At 39.2% G+C, this 18,921-nt stretch overlaps 2 protein-coding genes across 3 annotated transcripts in view; one reads left to right on the top strand and one right to left on the bottom strand.

Annotated features, from left to right (window-relative positions):
* Nucleotides 1-8,538, top strand: part of LOC120426971 (innexin inx1) — a 46,242-nt gene extending 37,704 nt beyond the window's left edge. For both annotated transcript variants that reach the window (XM_039591791.2, XM_039591792.2), the window contains exons 3-5: nucleotides 5,405-5,560; nucleotides 5,620-5,972; nucleotides 6,031-8,538. In XM_039591791.2, the coding sequence (XP_039447725.1) occupies nucleotides 5,405-5,560; nucleotides 5,620-5,972; nucleotides 6,031-6,253 (732 nt within the window). In that variant the 3' untranslated portion in view covers nucleotides 6,254-8,538. The remainder of the gene's footprint in view (nucleotides 1-5,404; nucleotides 5,561-5,619; nucleotides 5,973-6,030) is intronic.
* Nucleotides 8,539-9,972: 1,434 nt separating this feature from the next.
* LOC120426954 (poly(A) polymerase type 3-like) lies at nucleotides 9,973-15,089 on the bottom strand. Its single transcript, XM_052711719.1, has 5 exons — nucleotides 15,012-15,089; nucleotides 12,584-12,940; nucleotides 12,169-12,546; nucleotides 11,930-12,041; nucleotides 9,973-10,025 (listed from the first exon to the last, which is right to left on the bottom strand). Exons 1-5 carry the CDS (start codon nucleotides 15,087-15,089, stop codon nucleotides 9,973-9,975), a joined length of 978 nt encoding a protein of 325 aa, XP_052567679.1.
* Nucleotides 15,090-18,921: the final 3,832 nt, after the last annotated feature.

The following is an 18,921-nucleotide window of genomic DNA, read 5'->3' on the forward strand; positions in this document are numbered from 1 at the left end:
AAATGTGATCGGTCACAAGCCTGTTACATCTTGTTTAAAAATACTTGAAGATTTTCTCTTCGCCATATTGGACGCCATCATGTATTACACGCTGCTGGGTCGCCGCGACCGATTTTCATGGTCATATTCGGGTTAAGCGACCCCCAATTAGTTAAATTTGATCGGTCACAAGCCTGTTACATGTTGTTTAAAAATACTTGAAGATTTTCTCTTCGCCATATTGGACGCCATCTTGGATTACACGCTCCTGGGTCGCCATGACCGATATTCATGGTCATATTCGGGTTCAGCGACCCCAAATTAGTTAAATTTTATCGGTCACAAGCCTGTTACATCTTGTTTAAAAATACTTGAAGAATTTTTCTTCGCCATATAGGACGCCATCTTGGATTACACGCTCCTGGGTCACCGCGACCGATGTTCATGGTCATGTTCGGGTTCAGTGACCCCAAATTAGTTAAATGTGATCGGTCACAAGCCTGTTACATCTTGTTTAAAAATACTTGAAGATTTTCTCTTCGCCATATAGGACGCCATCTTGGGTTACACGCTTCTGGATCACCATGACCGATTTTCATGGTCATATTCGGGTTCAGCGACCCCCAATTAGTTAAATTTGATCGGTCACAAGCCTGTTACATGTTGTTTAAAGATACTTGAAGATTTTCTCTTCGCCATATTGGACGCCATCATGGATTACACACTCCTGGGTCGCAGCGACCGATTTTCATGGTCATATTCGGGTTCAGCGACCCCCAATTAGTTAAATTTGATCGGTCACAAGCCTGTTACATATTGTTTAAAAATACTTGAAGATTTTCTCTTCGCCATATTGGACGCCATCATGGATTACACGCTCCTGGGTCGCCATGACCGATATTCATGGTCATATTCGGGTTCAGCGGCCCGAAATTAGTTAGAATCGACACGTCGACAGCCTTCATACTGTGATATTGTTGACTTCTCTATATAGCTGAAGAACATGACGTTGCTCTCCGACGGAATCGCATGTGGCCTCCGGGTCAACACTGAACTTCACCAAATGCACGGTGTTTTGCACCGATGTGAATCACTACGAGGACGAGCGACTCTTGGCTGAGTTGGACCAGGTTTTTCAAGATTTAAGTCAAAAGGATGCCAAAATCGCTGATCTTGCGGCAGAAAACGGTAAACTGCTAGATACCATCACAAGTCTGCAAAAGACTATTGACTAAGTATGCTGCAAGGAAAGTACATCGCAGTCGACATCACCATCTCCAGATACCTACATAGCCGGACAAATCAAAACGCTCGTGAACCCAAGAGGATCAAAAATTCTCACCAAAACGCAGCTTAAAAAGCTGCAAAAACTACAACGCCTGCAACAACAACTACAACATCGCATACAGGCTGCAGCACTCCAGGATACCAACCAACAACAGGAGCAAACGGAACCCGAAATAACTCCGATGGAACAACGACCTTTAATATAGGACAAAAACAAAAAGACGAACCGTTCGAACTCGCCAGACGACGTCGACAACCCAAAACGTCCCAAAAAACGACTCCTCCGATCCGACAACGTCGGACACCATCACAGATACTCCATTAAATCTCAACACTGATCACGAAATGGACGACATATAAAAACCACTCACTACCCCTCTCTCCTTGCGCCAGTTCTAAGCTATCCTTCCTCAAACAATATCCTTCTTCAACAATAAAACCAAAAAAAAAAAGCAAATCAATCCACTTTAACGACCCCCGGGTCTTTTGTGGTCTCTGTTGCAAGTTTCTGCTCATTTCTATGCGTCCGAAGGTTATGTGTGGTGAGTCACTCAAAACATCTTTTACACTAATGGACCGACGTTTTACCTCCCAATCCGATAGAAAGCGTGATCAGGCAAATCTCGTCTCGAAAAATCCCACCGGGTCCGTCTGGGATTGAACCTAGGCCATACTGGGTGAGAGGCTACCACGCTAACCACTGCGCCACCGGACAATAAACCCATTCCTCTAAAAAAAAACCAATATTCCAACATTCCCAACCCAGACCTGGTGTGACCTCCTCCTCGAGTGAAGAATCAAATGACGAAAACTATACCCCCATCTCAAATACACCACCTCCTGAAACTGAACCACAAGCTCGACTGAACTCATACAAAGTAACACACCAAAGTCGGCGGAGCGCCACGGGACCGGCTGTCACAGCATTCCCGGAACCCATGAACACTCTCAGTCGAGGTGTACCTGAACACGGATTGAGCGAGGTGCTTTCTGCAGAATCCATCACCTTCGCAGTATGGAAACCCTCCCGAAGTACACGCCAACCAGTCCAATCTTTCGCGTTTGTTTTTGTTGATATTCTTCTTCGAATCGCCTGGCATTGTTGACAGGTATATTTTATATTGCACCAAAAGTGCAGAAAATCGCTGGCAACAATGTCTATGGCATATTCTGAAATGCCGCGCGGCGTGTACCTTTGAAAGAAACGGACAATACACTGTCGTCCCCGATAACTTTAACCCAGTCACGGCGTTCTCACAGGATTCTTACAGAATTCTAGCAAAGCGAAAATATTCTTACTAGAACTTTGCCATCATCCTGCTAGAACTTAGCAAGAATTCTCAAAGAATTCTAGCTCAAATGCAATAACCGGTTCCAGCAGGAGCCGGCGAAATCTACCGGTTCTGTTAGAATCCTGCTAGAATTTTGCTAGAACTATTCTGACAGGCCTCCTGCTAGAATTCTGTACGAATTTTGCTAGAATGAGATAGAAAAATTTTCTGGTAGAATCCTGCTAGAATTTCGCTAGAAATTACCAGAAATGATTTTTTTATGATTTTGGAGTTTTGCTAGATTTTGTTTACCAAATAAAATTAGTAGAAACATTTATTTATTGTAAAGTAAAGAAGGTTATAACATTTAAATTACAACAATGTTTTTTTTACTGTTTCATTGTGGCACTTTGATTCTTCTTACGGACGGTAGGACAATCGAAACTAGCTGCCATGGGTTGTCGTTTTCTCCCGCCGTCCTGCCGTGATTTTCTTGCCAATTCTGGTGAGCTGCATCTGGCAAATGACAAATGGTGGAGTGCCTCACCTTTCCCGGGGACGCTCCGGCCAACGGAGTTGATTTTCACCAGGTTCCCAGCATTAGAATCGCAATGTCCTGTTAAAATAAAAGGTGGAATGTTTAATAATGTAGATGATTCATTCTCTTGCACAAATTAACTTACCAAAAACAGGCGGTGCTAGAAAACGCGGCATCATTCTTCAACTGAAAAATAAAACTTAACTTGATCGAACAAGTTCGCCGATGGTTTTGGCGGCAAACACATTTGCCACAAAGCGGTTCTGCAAAATGACGTCATTTTCGACAGATTTTGTTCTGCTAGAACATTCTGGCAAAATTCTAGCAGAAATCTGACAGGCTTGCTAGAATCATTCTAGCAGGATTCTAGCAGAACCAATTCTGTAAGAAATCCTCGCGTCTGGGTAATGGCCACACATCCGACTTGGAGCAGCTGATAGTAACAGCACACCAAGACGTGGGGCCCTCGCGGGATGATGCTGGTGGTGATAACTATGGTGGAGGGTAAATATTTGAGATAAAACAGCATCAATTTGTAGAATTTCTGTTTTTTCCAAGTTGCCCTGGACGTTATTATCGCGTTCAACGACCCGTTCAGATCGGTCAGGAAGTCGTATTTGTGGAACTTGCGCTATTACAGATCAAGAACACGGAGATGTAAGAGTTGGTTCCGTTCAGAATCGTAAAGTTTTCCTCCGGCATCACCCATTTACGGTCAGCGGAAATGTGTTAGCCTTCTGCGATGAAATATAAGCGATCCCGTGCGAGGGCTCTTGGGTAAAGGCGCTTGGTGAACCGCAGTCAGTTGCACTTGACAGTTCTCGTTGTCAAAAAAATCAAAAAAAGGGAGAAAAAATGACCAAAAGAAACAGAAAAGGCGAGCTAAGACTACCTGCAACGCGAAGTTTTATAATTGTTTTAATTTGCGAGCAGTTTTAAATATTTAGAACTGGTGAAAATGAAACTAGAACACGATGATCGCAACGCGCTGATCTAAATGTTGTTTCAAATAAATTCATTTGATTGTGACCGTATGATTATCAACATAGCATCATGGTGTGCGTGTTAGAAACCGTGAAACATATCTGATTTTGTTTGAAACAGAGTTCTTCTCCAGTTCCAAATTGTCACACGTTTGAAACAAACTCGTCGAGCAGTTTTATTTTTGATTGAAAATACTGCTAGAAAAATAAAACTGCTACTCCGCGTTGCGGGTGGTCTGTTTCAGTCTAGGTTTCAGTTCTATTTGAAAAATGAAACAGCTAGAGTAAAGTAGAGCCGCGTTGCAAGTAGTCTAACGCGCGTTAGAAATAGAAAAGGTCAGAGAAGGCGAAATAAGTAAAACGAACACTGAAGGGTCTTGTCAAAAATCAAACCATCCACATTAACGACCCCTGGGTCTTTTGTGGTCTCGATTGCAAGTTTCTGCTCGAACCTAGGAGTCCGAAGGCTTGAATGGGAAGAGCACCCAAACCTCTTTTTACTCCAAGGAACCTTCCACCCGAGTGTTTGAATTGACGAAATTTGGATTGCGAGTCCAACCGCCGCCAGCGATTCCACCGGAGTAGGCTTGGTTTGGTTTGTTGTTTGTACCAGGAAGGTGCTGTGTCCTATCCCTCGCCTAGACCAGACCAAAATCCATGATAAAGCTGTCAGACCAAATCTGTCAGACCAAGACTGTCAGACCAAAGAGCAAAAAGTAAACAATCTTGGTCTTCAACGTAGGTGCACACAAATCAAGAAAAGAAAATTTGAAAAAGTATTTCATTTTTCCAATTCAATGACTTGTTTTGGACTGCAAAATTGAATGTACGTCAGAAAATGATTAAACAGTGCGGCGTCCTGTACACCGACAATTAAATAATCAGTTAAAAGCCTTATTCTTCCACTTTAATTTTTGATCGCGTTTTCGGTTTACACCTGAACAATCTTGAAATTATTTATACGGATTTGTGATTCCTCTCTTTCCTTCATTCCCTTGGTTTGTACTTATGGCATGGAGACGACTCCTACACCTGGAATGACTTAACGGCCTAACAACCAAGGCCGGGACCGACATTTTACTTCCTCATCCGATGGAAGGTTGGAGCAGATGGGAATCGAACCCAGAATCATCCGCTTACAAAGCGGACAGCGTAACCATTCGGCCACGCACAGCTTTATCGCTCGGTCAAGGCGGAAAAGAACCATCCTTCGATCAGGACCCTTGGTTTAAGTTATATTATTCAAACCGGCGACCTCTGGATTGTGATTCCAGTGCGTGGTCCTATTGAACCACTAAGGCGAAAAAGAATAAGGCAGAACAATAATAAAAATCAAATGTTTACAGGCAGCGGCATGTTATTTACCAAAATTCTTATGGGATGCCATTGAGGGAGGTCTGATGCGAACACTTGTAATGGGTCTAAATGTTGGAATTTGTAGAGAAGATGAAAAATGTGCAAAGAAACAAGCTATGATAGGATATGTTTTAAAAAGATTAAGGGTTAGTATCTCTTTTACATTTAAAATAATTAACATACTAAATCATGATTATCTTAACAGAGACATAAATTGTACGTGCTTCGATACTTTGCCTGTGAAGCATTGTGTTTAGTAAACATAGTGATTCAACTCTGGATGATGAATCGATTCTTCGATGGTGAATTCTTTTCTTATGGTTGGAGAGTAATGAAGTTTTCCGACACCCCACAAGAACAGCGTTTTGATCCAATGGTGTACGTCTTCCCTAGAGTAACGAAATGTATTTTTCATAAATTTGGTGCATCTGGAAGTATCCAAAAACACGATTCTCTTTGCATACTTCCATTGAACATAGTTAACGAGAAAACTTATATTTTCATATGGTTCTGGTTTATAATATTGGCTGTAATGCTTGTTGGGTTAGTAATTTACAGGTTTGTAGGTTTCACCAGTTCGACTATTCATCAAAAATTAATAAGTTTTTTTTTTTAGGTTGATGATCATTTTTATGCCATCTGTTCGAGTACAATTGTTGAAAACAATTAACAGAAGTGTTCCTCGAGAAGCAGCTCAAGGAATTGCTCAGAAGACAGATCTAGGGGATTGGTGGGTTATTTATATGCTAGGTGGCAATTTAGATCCTCCAATTTTCAAAGACGTTGTAGCTGAACTCGCTAAGCAGATTGAACCACCTAAAAGAAATGGAAAACTTTGATTTTTTTTCAAGCCGATACTAGTTATAGCAACAAGACATAAAACTGCCATTTTTCCAGCAACATATTTCATAAAAGCACAATGTAAACAAGCACTGCATAGGGACGTAGCGTTACATCGTGCTGCCATCTGTTTTTTTTAAGTACAAGAGTGGAAAAGTGCTGAGTCATCGTCTAAAAATAGACGGCGTCCTATCTCGAATCCCTGAAGTCGATAAAGTAGTCGGTTTCGATGGAGAAACGGTGGAAAACGTGGTCTAAAAATAGCGACGCCATCACCCTACACAGTCATTTACAGGGTCAGTTGATGGGCATAATCTGGGTGCAGAATAGTTGTCCGCAAAGCGGCCTCAATTTAGAACTGTCAAAGCGGAACCAATTTACTGTTCGCATAATTATACCAAGAAGTGGCAAGTATTGTGATCGATCTTAAATTTATTTAGTCAGGAATAAAAAAAAATCGATGACTATTGAGGTATTCGAAGTCAAAACATCTTAATAAGAGGTTTGAAATCGAGTTTGGCATAATTCGTCGCTAAAATTTCATAATCGCTATGTCTACAAAATCTATGTTTATGACGCTTTTTTAAATGTTAGCGACGAATTATCAATAACTATCAATAGTACTTTCCAAATAATATTGGATACTCCGATATTATCACTACACATCAAAGATACATAATCTCGGAACTTCCATTCGGTTGCTCTTCTGATTCACGAAATTCCACCCACTTTTGACACAATTTTTCATCACGTGGAAAACAAAAAAGGCCTCTTTTGGCCGCCCATCGTTTAGTCTACGAAGAAAAAAGTGCGAAGCACTTAATTTTTCATCGAAAACATCAACATCAACAGATCCAAAATGTTTTATAATAATTCACTTCAGCAGCAAAAAATATGTCACGCTTGAGCTTGAACATAGCCTTCTACTTTGTTTATGTCACGGGGATGCTTCGGCTGTCATCTGCATACAATGTCACTGAAGCCTAAAAAGTACCAAAGTTTTGGTGTCTAGTGTCAAAATTATGGGAAGTAACATGACGAAAAGGGCGCAAAATCGAAAGGACGAAAAAATTTTTTTTTCTTTATTTTTGTTTCGCTAGTTAAAATGAAATTAAATGTGTACCATTATCCGGGGCAAATCGAGACACATGGGGTGAATTGAGAAGTGATTTTAGCAATGTTTTTGCACAATATTTGAATATTTTTTATTTGTTTCAGTAGGAATAAAACAACAAAATTAGTTTCTAAATTTGAACTTTTATATCTAAAAACAGCTGTTTATAGAAGGCTTTCTTGTCGAAAATTTAACAACACATTCAAATCAAGTTTGTACGGTTTGTTTTTAGCAAAATACATCGGTGTGTGCCTCAATTCAACTCCACAATATGGTAGCAAAAACCGTGATTGGGCTTTCAGTGTATGATGATTTAAGTATTATCTAGCTTTAAACTTAATGGTACGATGAATTGTTTCAGGTGGAAACTTTTGCTCGGATATCCCATTTTTTGGAGATGGATTTATCAAATTCTAGTTCCTGAGCCAATTTCAAAATAACATGTATTAAAATGTTTATATTTATCCATTTACACTCTTTACTAAACTAAAATTTAAAGAAATCACCGATTCACATTTATTGGAAACTAGGTTCATATCCAACAATACGCAATGTCAACCGACAAGAGCAGATTCTTATTTTCTTTTTACTTTAATTTTTAAAGAGTAGGCATAAATGGATGAAAATCAACTTTTTAGTTCTTACAATGAGCTTCAGTTCGAAATGTCGAAAATTGCAATTCTTTTAACCGAAATGCTTATAACTTCCGTTAGATTTGAACAATTGGGATGCTTCATAGTGCTCATATTTAGCCCAGATGTTAGTTATATAAGTTCAAACAACCCCTGAAATTCGGGCAGATTGGTGAGCTCCACAATGTCCCTAACAATGTCCCTGTTCGTGGACTCGCTCTTAAGGTTTCCAAACAACATGGATGAGCTCACATATTGGTTTAACCGCCTCAAATTGTAGATTTAAATTAACATTATGATGATCTGTAAGTTCATTGGCCAAATAAGAATTTGCGGAAGACATTTCAGAGGATTTGAAAAAGACACCTGCTGGGAAGCTTTGCCTGAGACCTGATGCTAAACGTAAATTGTTGTTGGCGGCATTTATGGTTTATTTTAATGAAAAGAATCATTCTGAGCAGCTACAGGATTATCTTCAAAAAAAAAATTTGGCTTATATTTTGATTTGTGACCCTCTGAAATGTTATTCCCGAAACAGCGCCACCAAACATTTGGTGGCGGCTTCAGCAAGCTACGTCAGTATCACGGGCCTGGTTTATGTTTACAGCTGTAGTGCAGATGTATTAGTGGGGAGCAGTGGGAAGCTTTCGAAAATCACGTTACGCATTCTGTCTTTTCAGCACCCAGGGCATAATGCACTGTTTTTTCATGAGTTCTGATGAAACATTTGGATAGAATTCCATGAAGAAGTAGAAAACGAGCTCAATATTTCCAAGCAATCTTTTTAACTGACCACGCCACATAGCCTACCCGCATAATCAAATACCAAAGGTGAAACTGTCGAAATCATAAGAAAATTATTTCTGGTATGGTTACCATTTGTGATATTGTTGATATAATGTCACGACCATAGAACAAAATTAAAATGGTACTATTTCCCGAATGGTTACACTTTTTTTTAACATATTCGAATAGTTGATTTTTTTTCCTACAATTCAATGAACGGTATCTATTCGTCATACGATTAGGATGGTTCGAAACAGCTATTGTTAGAACATAATAGTACTGTAGCTGGTATGATAAAAGTTATGATACTCGGTATGATTGAGTCAAAGAAACCTAAGCGGAAAATTTCATAAGTCCTAGTAATTCAAACAATTGCACAACAATTAATGGTAAGATATAATTATTCCTCAGATTTTGGTATTATTTCAAACAGTTTTTGTATGATTGAGCCAAAAATAAATTTTAGCGAAAATTTGCTTAAGTCCCAATGATTCAAACAATAGTTTAACAATTCATGGAAAAATATAACTTTTCGCCTTATGGTTGAGATTCTTCGGAACAGCTATTGTTAAAACATCCCGCATAAACGAGAACCTTAAAAGAACTTTTTGTTAAATAGTTTTGTCACCATTTCAGAGATCGTAACCACAATTTGAAAAATGGTAGCAAAACCTTAAAAATACCATATCGGAAATGGTACCCTACCATTTATCATAAAGTTTGACCATCTGAATTGAGGGTGGTTAGCAACGGTAACCTTAAAAATCTCCGAACAACGTTTCGTCAGATTACCATTTGTGTAATGGTAAAAATAAAGTTAATTTTCGCGTAGAAGCGACCTTTTTCCTCCGGTTTTTACTGTTTCAGAAATGGTTTTTAAATGGTATTTTAAGGTTTTTCATACAATTTTTAACCTTGCTGCTACTGTTTTACAAATGGTTCGTAAATGGTTTTTTCGGGTTTTTCTTGCTATTTTTACCGAGCGCTACTATTTTAGAAATAGTTTTCACATGGTTATTTAAGGTTAATTCTATAATTTTCTCCCAGTTCCACTATTTGAGAAATAGTTTTCAAATGGTTTTTAAAAGTTTTTCTAGCATTTTTTACCTACCTAATTTTTACAGAATTGTTCACTTTTTGACGGATGGTTCACACCAATAATATTAAAACGTTTTTGGCTTTAATTCTAGTTGATTGCCGATTCTGTTCGGTTGATCATACTGCCAAAGTCGTCCAAACCTGAAAAAAAAGAAAAAAAATCACAAAGTATCGAGCAGAATGTAACATTCAAATATGTGTACTTATCTGATGATTCAGATGATTTCCTTGATTAATGCCAATCGTGCGTTCGCTTCGATTTTGTTTTGTCGGTCGGCTGCCGCCGAATCCTCCATCACCAGCTGTTCCGTTGTTTCAAGTTCTCCACGGCGCTGAAATGATCAACAAGAAAAATATAAACAAAGTATCTGGTAAATCAAATGATTTGTTTGAAAATTATACCTGCGCACAAAACGTAGACAACAACCAGCCGCACAAACGTTTCACTTCAGACTGTTTTTGCCTGGCCTGCCTGGAACGAGTGCAGGTAACGAGCATAGCGAGAGAAGAGAAACGAGAGAGCGCGCAAGGCAGATTATTAATACTCTGGCTTGCGCTCTCTCTCATTTTTTTCTCTTGCTACGCTCGATACTTGCTCTCACAATTATGCGTTAAATCCGTTATTTTTAATATTATTATAATTAACTATATTAAAAAATGATTCGCTCAAACAATTGAAATAAAGTAACAAACATCAGAAACATGAGATGTTTAAAATTATTTATGAATTTCGAGCCTTTTTGTTCTTGTGCTCCTCAATTTGTTTGCTTTTTGGTTGATATAGATTCTGCCAATTAAAATTGGTAAACGTCGGATTGGCTTTCTTTGGAAGCTCGAAATGGGGGTAAGGGCCAAGTAAGTCAAGTGATGTCCACCTACCTTGGTACTTCAGCAACACGTTGCCGACAAACGTAAATATCCAATGAAACTGACGTAAATTTACCGAACAGGAAAAAAAAATTACTCAGTTGAATCTTCAATCCGATGTAAATTTCAATAGCTTTTGTATGTCGATTTCATGAATGATTTTGAGTTTTTTTAACGATTAAATTTGAATATTCAACACTACAATGATTGATTGATATAAAAATTAAAATTCAAGATTTAACGGAGAGACAAAGTTACAAAAGAACAAAATAAAAAGATGCAAAAACTATGTTTTCTACCCTTTAAGAATTTGGAACTGCTAAACTTACTTGATTGAAAAATCCTTCAATGCTGTCATCATCCGACGCAAGTCACTGATTACCGATGCTCTCGATATGCTGGTGCTTGTGACGACCTTCGGTTGCTGCAAGTGCAGTTGAATCTGCTAATCGTCTTCACCTCCGGCCATCGCCACCGTTAAAAAAAACATCCTGATCCGCTTCTTGAATCAGATTCCAATCGTCGTCTGATGTGACCCTGGTTCTAGAGATGGGAAATGAAAAAAAAAAACAATAAAAAAATAGAACTTTTGCAAAGCTTACACAATTAACATTTTCTGTCGACACTATCTCGCTGCTGTTCTGCCCCTCGTTCAGGTCAGTTACATGATGTTCCCGCATCGGTTTGACTAGCAACCTGTACACCTCCTACCGTCGTCTCGAACAAAAAAAATCTCATCGTCAGCAGGTCCAAATCCCGGAGCAGGAATGTTTTGATTCCATGTTGCTGATTTCGAAGAGACTCCAGCGTTTGGAGGCGGGAACGGCGGACCAGTCTGCATCGGGTTTGTGTTTGGATCCGTCCCCTGTATCAGCGTTTGCCCGGTGGCGGACCCTGTAAAATTTTCCCGGAGGAATCCCGACGCTGGGTTGCTGCGGTTGTGACGTGGGCATCCCGCCGGAAGCTTGCATTTACGACGCAACAAATGATTAGCATTGTTTTGCCCCAGCATTTTTATCCCCAGTGAAAAAATCGAGCAAACTTCTTAAGTAAACTCAGTGGACGCACAAGGTTACGGCTACATTTCGAAAACTTATGCGTGTTTAAAATCGGATTCCTGTTTTTTCTGAGCAGGTCGTTTGCGCATTTGCGACGGCGACGGAGTCGCTGGTTTTTGCGCTCCCGCTTGAGCAGGTTCGGGTCGAAGTACTGGTTAAGCTGCTTCCGCTGGAATTGCCGCGCCTCTATCTTCATGCCGTTGCGTGTCGTCTCGAGGACCTTGATGTGCACCTGAAAGAAAACAACTCGGTTTGAGACGCGTTTTTTTTTGTCTGTAGAATGTTTGTGCACGGCATCGATAAAGTTCTGGATGCTTTCGGTCAGGTCCACGTTCAGGTTCTCTGACCGCTCAAACTACAGCCACAGGAACCAGAGTGACCAGAGTGTTGTCTGCGCCCTCGCCGCCGTCGTCCTTTTGGTTTTGCTCCTGCTGCTCGAAGCACTTCGGGTTGACGTGGAAGGTCGAGTTTTGCTGCGGATATGCCGGCGTGATGATCGACATCAGGTGGAACCGGTCCTGCACGTTCACCAGCGGATCCCACACTTGAAAGCCCAGATTCACGGTGTCCGGCCACTTCAGGAAAACCGACTGGGGCCACTTCCAGCGCGAAAACACCATAAAGAACTTGTGCACCTGCGTGGCCGCGACGACATTCGGGAGCTGACACGTCCTGGCCATAAGCATAGCCCACGACACACCCCCAAAGTAACCCAAAGAGTTGGAGTAGATTCCATGCTCTGAAAACAGATAAATACAGTGAAAAGAAGAAAACCCAAATATTAATCGCCAGCCGAAAGTTGTCAATGTTGGGCATCAGCCGGAGGATCTCGTCCGTGGCGCGGCACCCGTTCAGACTGCGCACTAACTTGGGGTCCAGATTTTTCAGCAGCATATCGTCGCGCTGGTCAAAGTTGTGCGGAAGCTCCTTCAGCGCCAACCGCGCAAACAGCAAATCAATCTTGATGCCGTCAAAGTTCATCTTGACGACCGGCACAAGCGCCTCCTCGACGGCGCGGCTCCCCGTTACCTCGGGCAGTTTCTTCAGCAGCTCGAAGAACGACCCAAAGTAGTCCTGCCGTTCGATGTTGCGCGGCGTCACGCACAGCGCGTCTATATTCGTTAGGTTCCGCTAAACTGTCCAGAGTTTTGTTGCTGCCAGCCGATGCTGCTGCTGCGACCGCCGCGGGCTCAACGAAAAAAATCCTATCAAAAAAAAAAAACGTTGCCGGCACAGGGAAGATAAAAAATCAAAACAAACTTTCCTCCTCCAACGATCGTTGCACTGCACCAAATGCAACACCAAGTTGACAGTGTCTTTTTGGATTTGAACTTGATTTTGAGTACCTCCAGCTGACCGTGTACTAATTTTTCAGTTCAACTGCGATTACATTTTTTTGGTAAACGTAGTCGAACTGAAAAATTCGTATGAAAAAGTGCGAAACGCATTAGCAATATGTGATTTTCAGTTACAGTGTACACCTCCCAAAATAAACTGTGGTAATCTCCGGCAATTCCTCATAATGATCAACTCACATTTTGCGTGTATCGCCCAGTTTTGACATTTCTCTCCTTCTTCGCAAACGTCCTCCCAGTCACGGCGTTCTGGAAGAGTTCTCACAGAGGTGGATATTCTAACAGCATTCTAGCAGAAATGTGCTACTATTTTTGCAGGATTCTGGCAGAACCAGCTGTGCTAGAATATTTCGTGACTGGGCTCACGCTGATTCATCTCCCGCATAAACGAGAACCTTAAAAAAAACTTTTTGTTAAATGGTTTACTCACCATTTCAGAGATCGAAACCACAATTTGAAAAATGGTAGGAAAACCTTAAAAATACCATATCGGAAATGGTACCCTACCATTTTTCATAAAGTTCGACCATCTGAGATGAGGGTGGTTAGCAACGGTAACCTTAAAAATCTCCGAACAACGTTTCGTCAGATTACCATTTGTGTAATGGTAAAAATAAAGTTAATTTTCGCGTGGAAGCGACCTTTTTCCTCCGGTTTTTACTGTTTCAGAAATGGTTTTTAAATGGTATTTTAAGGTTTTTCTTACAATTTTTAACCTTGCTGCTACTGTTTTACAAATGGTTCGTAAATGTTTTTTTAGGGTTTTTCTTGCTATTTTTACCGAGCGCTACTATTTTAGAAATAGTTTTCACATGGTTATTTAAGGTTAATTCTATAATTTTCTCCAAGTTCCACTATTTGAGAAATAGTTTTCAAATGGTTTTAAATAGTTTCTCTAGCATTTTTTACCTACCTAATTTTTACAGAATTGTTCACTTTTTGACGGATGGTTCACAACAATAATATTAACATTGTTGGCTTTAATTCTAGTTGATTGCCGATTCTGTTCGGTTGATCATACTGCCAAAGTCGTCCAAACCTGAAAAAAAGAAGAAAAAAATCACAAAGTATCGAGTAGAATGTAACATTCAAATATGTGTACTTATCTGATGATTCAAATGATTTCCTTGATTAATGCCAATCGTGCGTTCGCTTCGATTTTGTTTTGTCGGTCGGCTGCCGCCGAATCCTCCAGCACCAGCTGTTCCGTTGTTTCAAGTTCTCCACGGCGCTGAAATGATCAACAAGAAAAATGTAAACAAAGTATCTGGTAAATCAAATGATTTGTTTGAAAATTATACCTGCGCACAAAACGTAGACAACAACCAGCCGCACAAACGTTTCACTTCAGACTGTTTTTGCCTGCGCCAGCCTGCAACGAGTGCAGGTAACGAGCATAGCGAGAGAAGTGAAACGAGAGAGCGCGCAAAGCAGAGTAATAATACTCTGCCTGGCGCGCTCTTTCGTTTCTCTTCTCTCGCTACGCTCGTTACCTGCTCTCGCAAATATGCCGTAAATCCAAAATTATCAACTGTTGAACAATGATTCGCTCATACAATTGAAATAAAGTAACAATTATCACAAACATGATATGCTTAAAATTAAATCGTCAACGAAACACAAAGAAATTGTAGCGCATCAAAAGGAACCGACATTTTCGAGCCTTTTTGTTCTTGAGCTCCTCAGTTTGTTTTCTCTTTTTGTTGGTATAGATTCTGTCAATTAAAGTTGGTAAAATTCGGATTGGCTTTCTTTGGCAGCTCAAATGCGGGTGAAATCCAGGGCTAAGTAAGCCAAATGATGTCCACCTAACTTGGTACTACTGGTGCAGCTGCACGACACTTCACTTCACCGAATAGTGAGTGCGTATGGTTCACAAACTCTCCGCCAAAGTTGTAATTCTTCGCTTTCATCAGCCCCACCATCGTTGAGTAGATCGTACACTTTTCCGGCAACTTAGTCAGACAAAATCTTGTTCCGGAAGTTGCCCAAATCCGACTCCAGCACAAACCCAACCCCTTATGAAGCTACAGACAAAAAAGATTGATTCATTCATTTGAAAACAAAACTTAGTCAAATTTGGTAAACGCTTTTTGCAAATTCTAACTATTTTTCAAATGGGTATTTAATGTTTCTATATGGTAATCGTGAATCAATACGAACCATTTGAACTTAAAAATCACCTTATGATTTAGGGTAACCATTTGAGTAAACATCCTCAAATAGTTTTTTTAAAGTCATCATGAAAATTGTTTACCATTACAAACATTAAAATAACTCTATTACTTATGGTAACCATTTGACAAATAGTTATAAAGGTCCGTCAAATAACATTATTACAAATGGTGACCATAACTCATAAGGTTATTTTAAGGTCCTCACTAGTATTCATATAGTTTTCGTTTATCCGGGCTGTGAGCAACCGGCGCAACCAAAACAAACAACAACAACAAATCTGTCGTCGCAAGTCCTGTTTAAAAAAGTTATGTTAAACAGGTTTAACAAAACTTTTAGTGAAATTCTTCTCGGAAACTAGGCTTCGTATTGGGTTTGTATTTTATATTTGGAGAACAGAGCGGCGGATCGTTTGCCTGGTGTGGCTTTCGATGCTGGTGTTTAATCGGTTCGATTTCAGTTGGCTGGATGGGAATAAAGGTGGTCAACCACGATTGGTCGGATTTGCAAGGAAAGTTGTTGCAGGGAGGACAGATGAACGCCGATAGCGGATTTTTAATGGTTTATTTGGACTATTGCTTTGTTTGTACCATTTTTGCATCATGGTAGATCCAAACATTGGGCCGCTGTCGGGAATCGCCTGCGTTTTAAAGCACGGCAAACGGGTTGCTTCCATTTGTGGGGAAACTGGCCGAATGGGTGCTCCACCTGGATCAAGAAAAGATTTGCAGGGACAAAGAATTTTTCTGGTTTTACTTCCACCGCGCATTGCTAAATGGTGGTATCAACGTGGTGCTTGCTCTCTCCTGGCCGAGGCTGAGGTAATCTTATTTTTCAGCCCATCAAAAATGTTTACTGTCCCCATCCGAAAAAAAATCAGGTTTTTGATTGTGTGATTGGGTGCCGCTTGTGGAAAATCTCTTCGGATAGTTCGGATAGGGCTCGTGCATAAACAACGTGGCTACGTGACTACCAAAATTCAAATTCGAGATTCTTCAAATGATTGGAAAGATTTTTCAAGAAAGTGCACCCCGTATTGTTAACATCACTTTATTTTTATTTTTTGCATTATGGGCGCCAAAATGGGGATTACGCTCCGAGGCACAATTTTTATTCAAAATAATAATAAAACCTGGTTGAATTTGGTGAAACATATTAGAAAATCATTACAATATTTCAAACAGATATATAATATCGCGTATTGAAGTTAACCATTTGAACTTTAAAATAACCTTTTGATTTAGGATAACTATTTCAGTAAACATCCTCAAAAAGTTTTTCAAAGTCATTCAGAAAAAAATCACCATTACAAACTTTTTAAAAACCCTAATAATAACGGTAACTATTTGACAAATAATCATCCAAGTCCGCCAGTTGAACCATTTGAATTTTAAAATTACTTTATGATTTAGGGTAACCATTTCAGAAAACATCCAGAAATAGTTGTTCAAAGTTATCAAGAAAATTTTTGACCATTATGAACATTAAAATAACTCTATTACGTATGGTAACCATTTAACAAATAGTTATCGAGGTCCGCCAAATAACATTATTACAAATGGTGACCATATTTCATAAGGTTTTTTTAAGTTCCACACTGCAATCGATATAGTTTTCGTTTATCCGGGATAAGGGTACCATAGACGACGTAGTACTTCCACCTTGAAGTTCAGCGAAAAACTCTTAAGTCCCAATAATCCAAACAATTGTACAACAATTCATGGAACGATATACCTGAACTCATCCAGCGAAAATTTTCTTAAGTCCCAACAATTCATACCATTGTTCAACAATTCATGGAACGATATACCTGAACTCATCCAGCGAAAATTTTCTTAAGTCCCAACAATTCATACCATTGTTCAACAATTCATGGAACGATATACCTGAACTCATCCAGCGAAAATTTTCCTAAGTCCCAACAATTCATACCATTGTTCAACAATTCATGGAACGATATACCTGAATTATGGCGAAAATTTTCTTAAGTCCCAACAATTCATACCATTGTTCAACAATTCATGGAACGATATACCTGAATTATGGCGAAAATTTTCTTAAGTCCCAACAATTCATACCATTGTTCAACAATTCATGGAACGATATACCTGAATTATGGCGAAAATTTTCTTAAGTCCCAACAATTCATACCATTGTTCAACAATTGAGTACTAAAGCCCTATGTCAATTTTTATGTACAACGGTAAAAAACACGATTAAAAACCATTTCTGATCACTTTTTTTCATTTTAACGCAAATTTTTTTTTTGACAAGACTACATTTTTTCGATGGATCAACTATGGTCCCCTTGGAACGAGCTGTCAAGTAGGAGCTTTTCTGTCAAAAAGGACCGCGAGGTAAATTTTTCAAAATTGATTTAAAAATCCATTTTAAACTCTTTGTGGTCGTACAAAGGGTCATTGTACTCAGAAAAATAAGCTTTATCGCTGTAAACAATAATATCAGCAATCTAAGCTTCATTTTAGGACCCAATTCATGGAACGTTATACGTCAGCGAAAATTTTTCTAAGTCCCAACAATTCAAACCATTGTTCAACAATTCATGGATCGATATACCTGTTTGCCATATAGTTTGTATGTACAGCTAAATTATTTTCGTGATAATTTTTATAAGTCCAAATAATTAAACAATTGATTGACCATTATCAGAACGATAACTGTTCGCCATGTGATTGGTCTATAATTTATTTGTATGGTTCTACCATACATGTTACGATATATTTACGATAAATTTCGAGGCCACATTTCATAATAAAATGCATTTTAAACCGCCAAACGTAATGTAACTGAGATAGCTCAATTAGATAAGGCGGCAGCACCACGGAAGAATCAACAGGAGACATCATCATCAAGCGGTAACAAATCCCGGACATTACAAAAAAACGCTAACCATTAATAATCATATACTTACCATTCCCGTTAAATCCACAGTTCCCAGAACATTTGTAAAGTTTATTTTTTGGCTTCTCCCTTTTCAAATGGTGTCGGTAAGTGTCGGTAAAGCAGTTCACCATTTAAAATCATATTTTATTAATTTGTGGTACGGTTCACATAAAATGAGAATTGAACAGTTGGGGAACAGTTTGGGGCAGGGTACGACTATGATCCACGAAAAAAATCCCTTGTAAAAATGTATTGTAACATAACCTAACGACCTATTTAATAAATTGTAGGATTGTTTGGGGAATGGAAAATGTACGGTTGCACCCTATTTGGTGTATTATCAAGATCATTTAGGAAAAATCATTCGACAAATGGTGACTGTATGGTTGTTGACTATGCGGGTAGTGGTAGCCCGCATAAAGTTTTACTATAAATCAACAGTAGATTTTATGGTTATCACACGATAAATTCTATGGTTATTTCTACCATGATTCTACAGTAGCCTTTATGTTTTTTCACCATAGAATATATCTTATTTTGGGAATTTACTATAAAAAAGGGGTATTGTTAGGCACAGTCACCATAAAAATTTCGACTTTTCCCCATACAAAAAAAAAACCAAATACTATACATTCTACCGTATTTTCATTGATGACTTTTCCGTCCAAAAAATTACCC

This window comes from Culex pipiens, chromosome 1 (genome assembly GCF_016801865.2).
Source record: "Culex pipiens pallens isolate TS chromosome 1, TS_CPP_V2, whole genome shotgun sequence".
Classification (NCBI taxonomy): Eukaryota; Metazoa; Arthropoda; class Insecta; order Diptera; family Culicidae; genus Culex; species Culex pipiens.

Coding starts and splice junctions, on each gene's coding strand:
- LOC120426954 (XM_052711719.1), bottom strand. CDS start 15,089: ATGGTGGGGCTGATGAAAGCGAAGAATTACAACTTTGGCGGAGAGTTT. Junction 12,547..12,583: donor GGCTGGCGATTAATATTTGG/GTTTTCTTCTTT, acceptor CTGTTTTCAGAG/CATGGAATCTACTCCAACTC. Junction 10,026..11,929: donor GAACCTGCTCAAGCGGGAGC/GCAAAAACCAGC, acceptor CTTTTTTTTCAG/GTTTGGACGACTTTGGCAGT.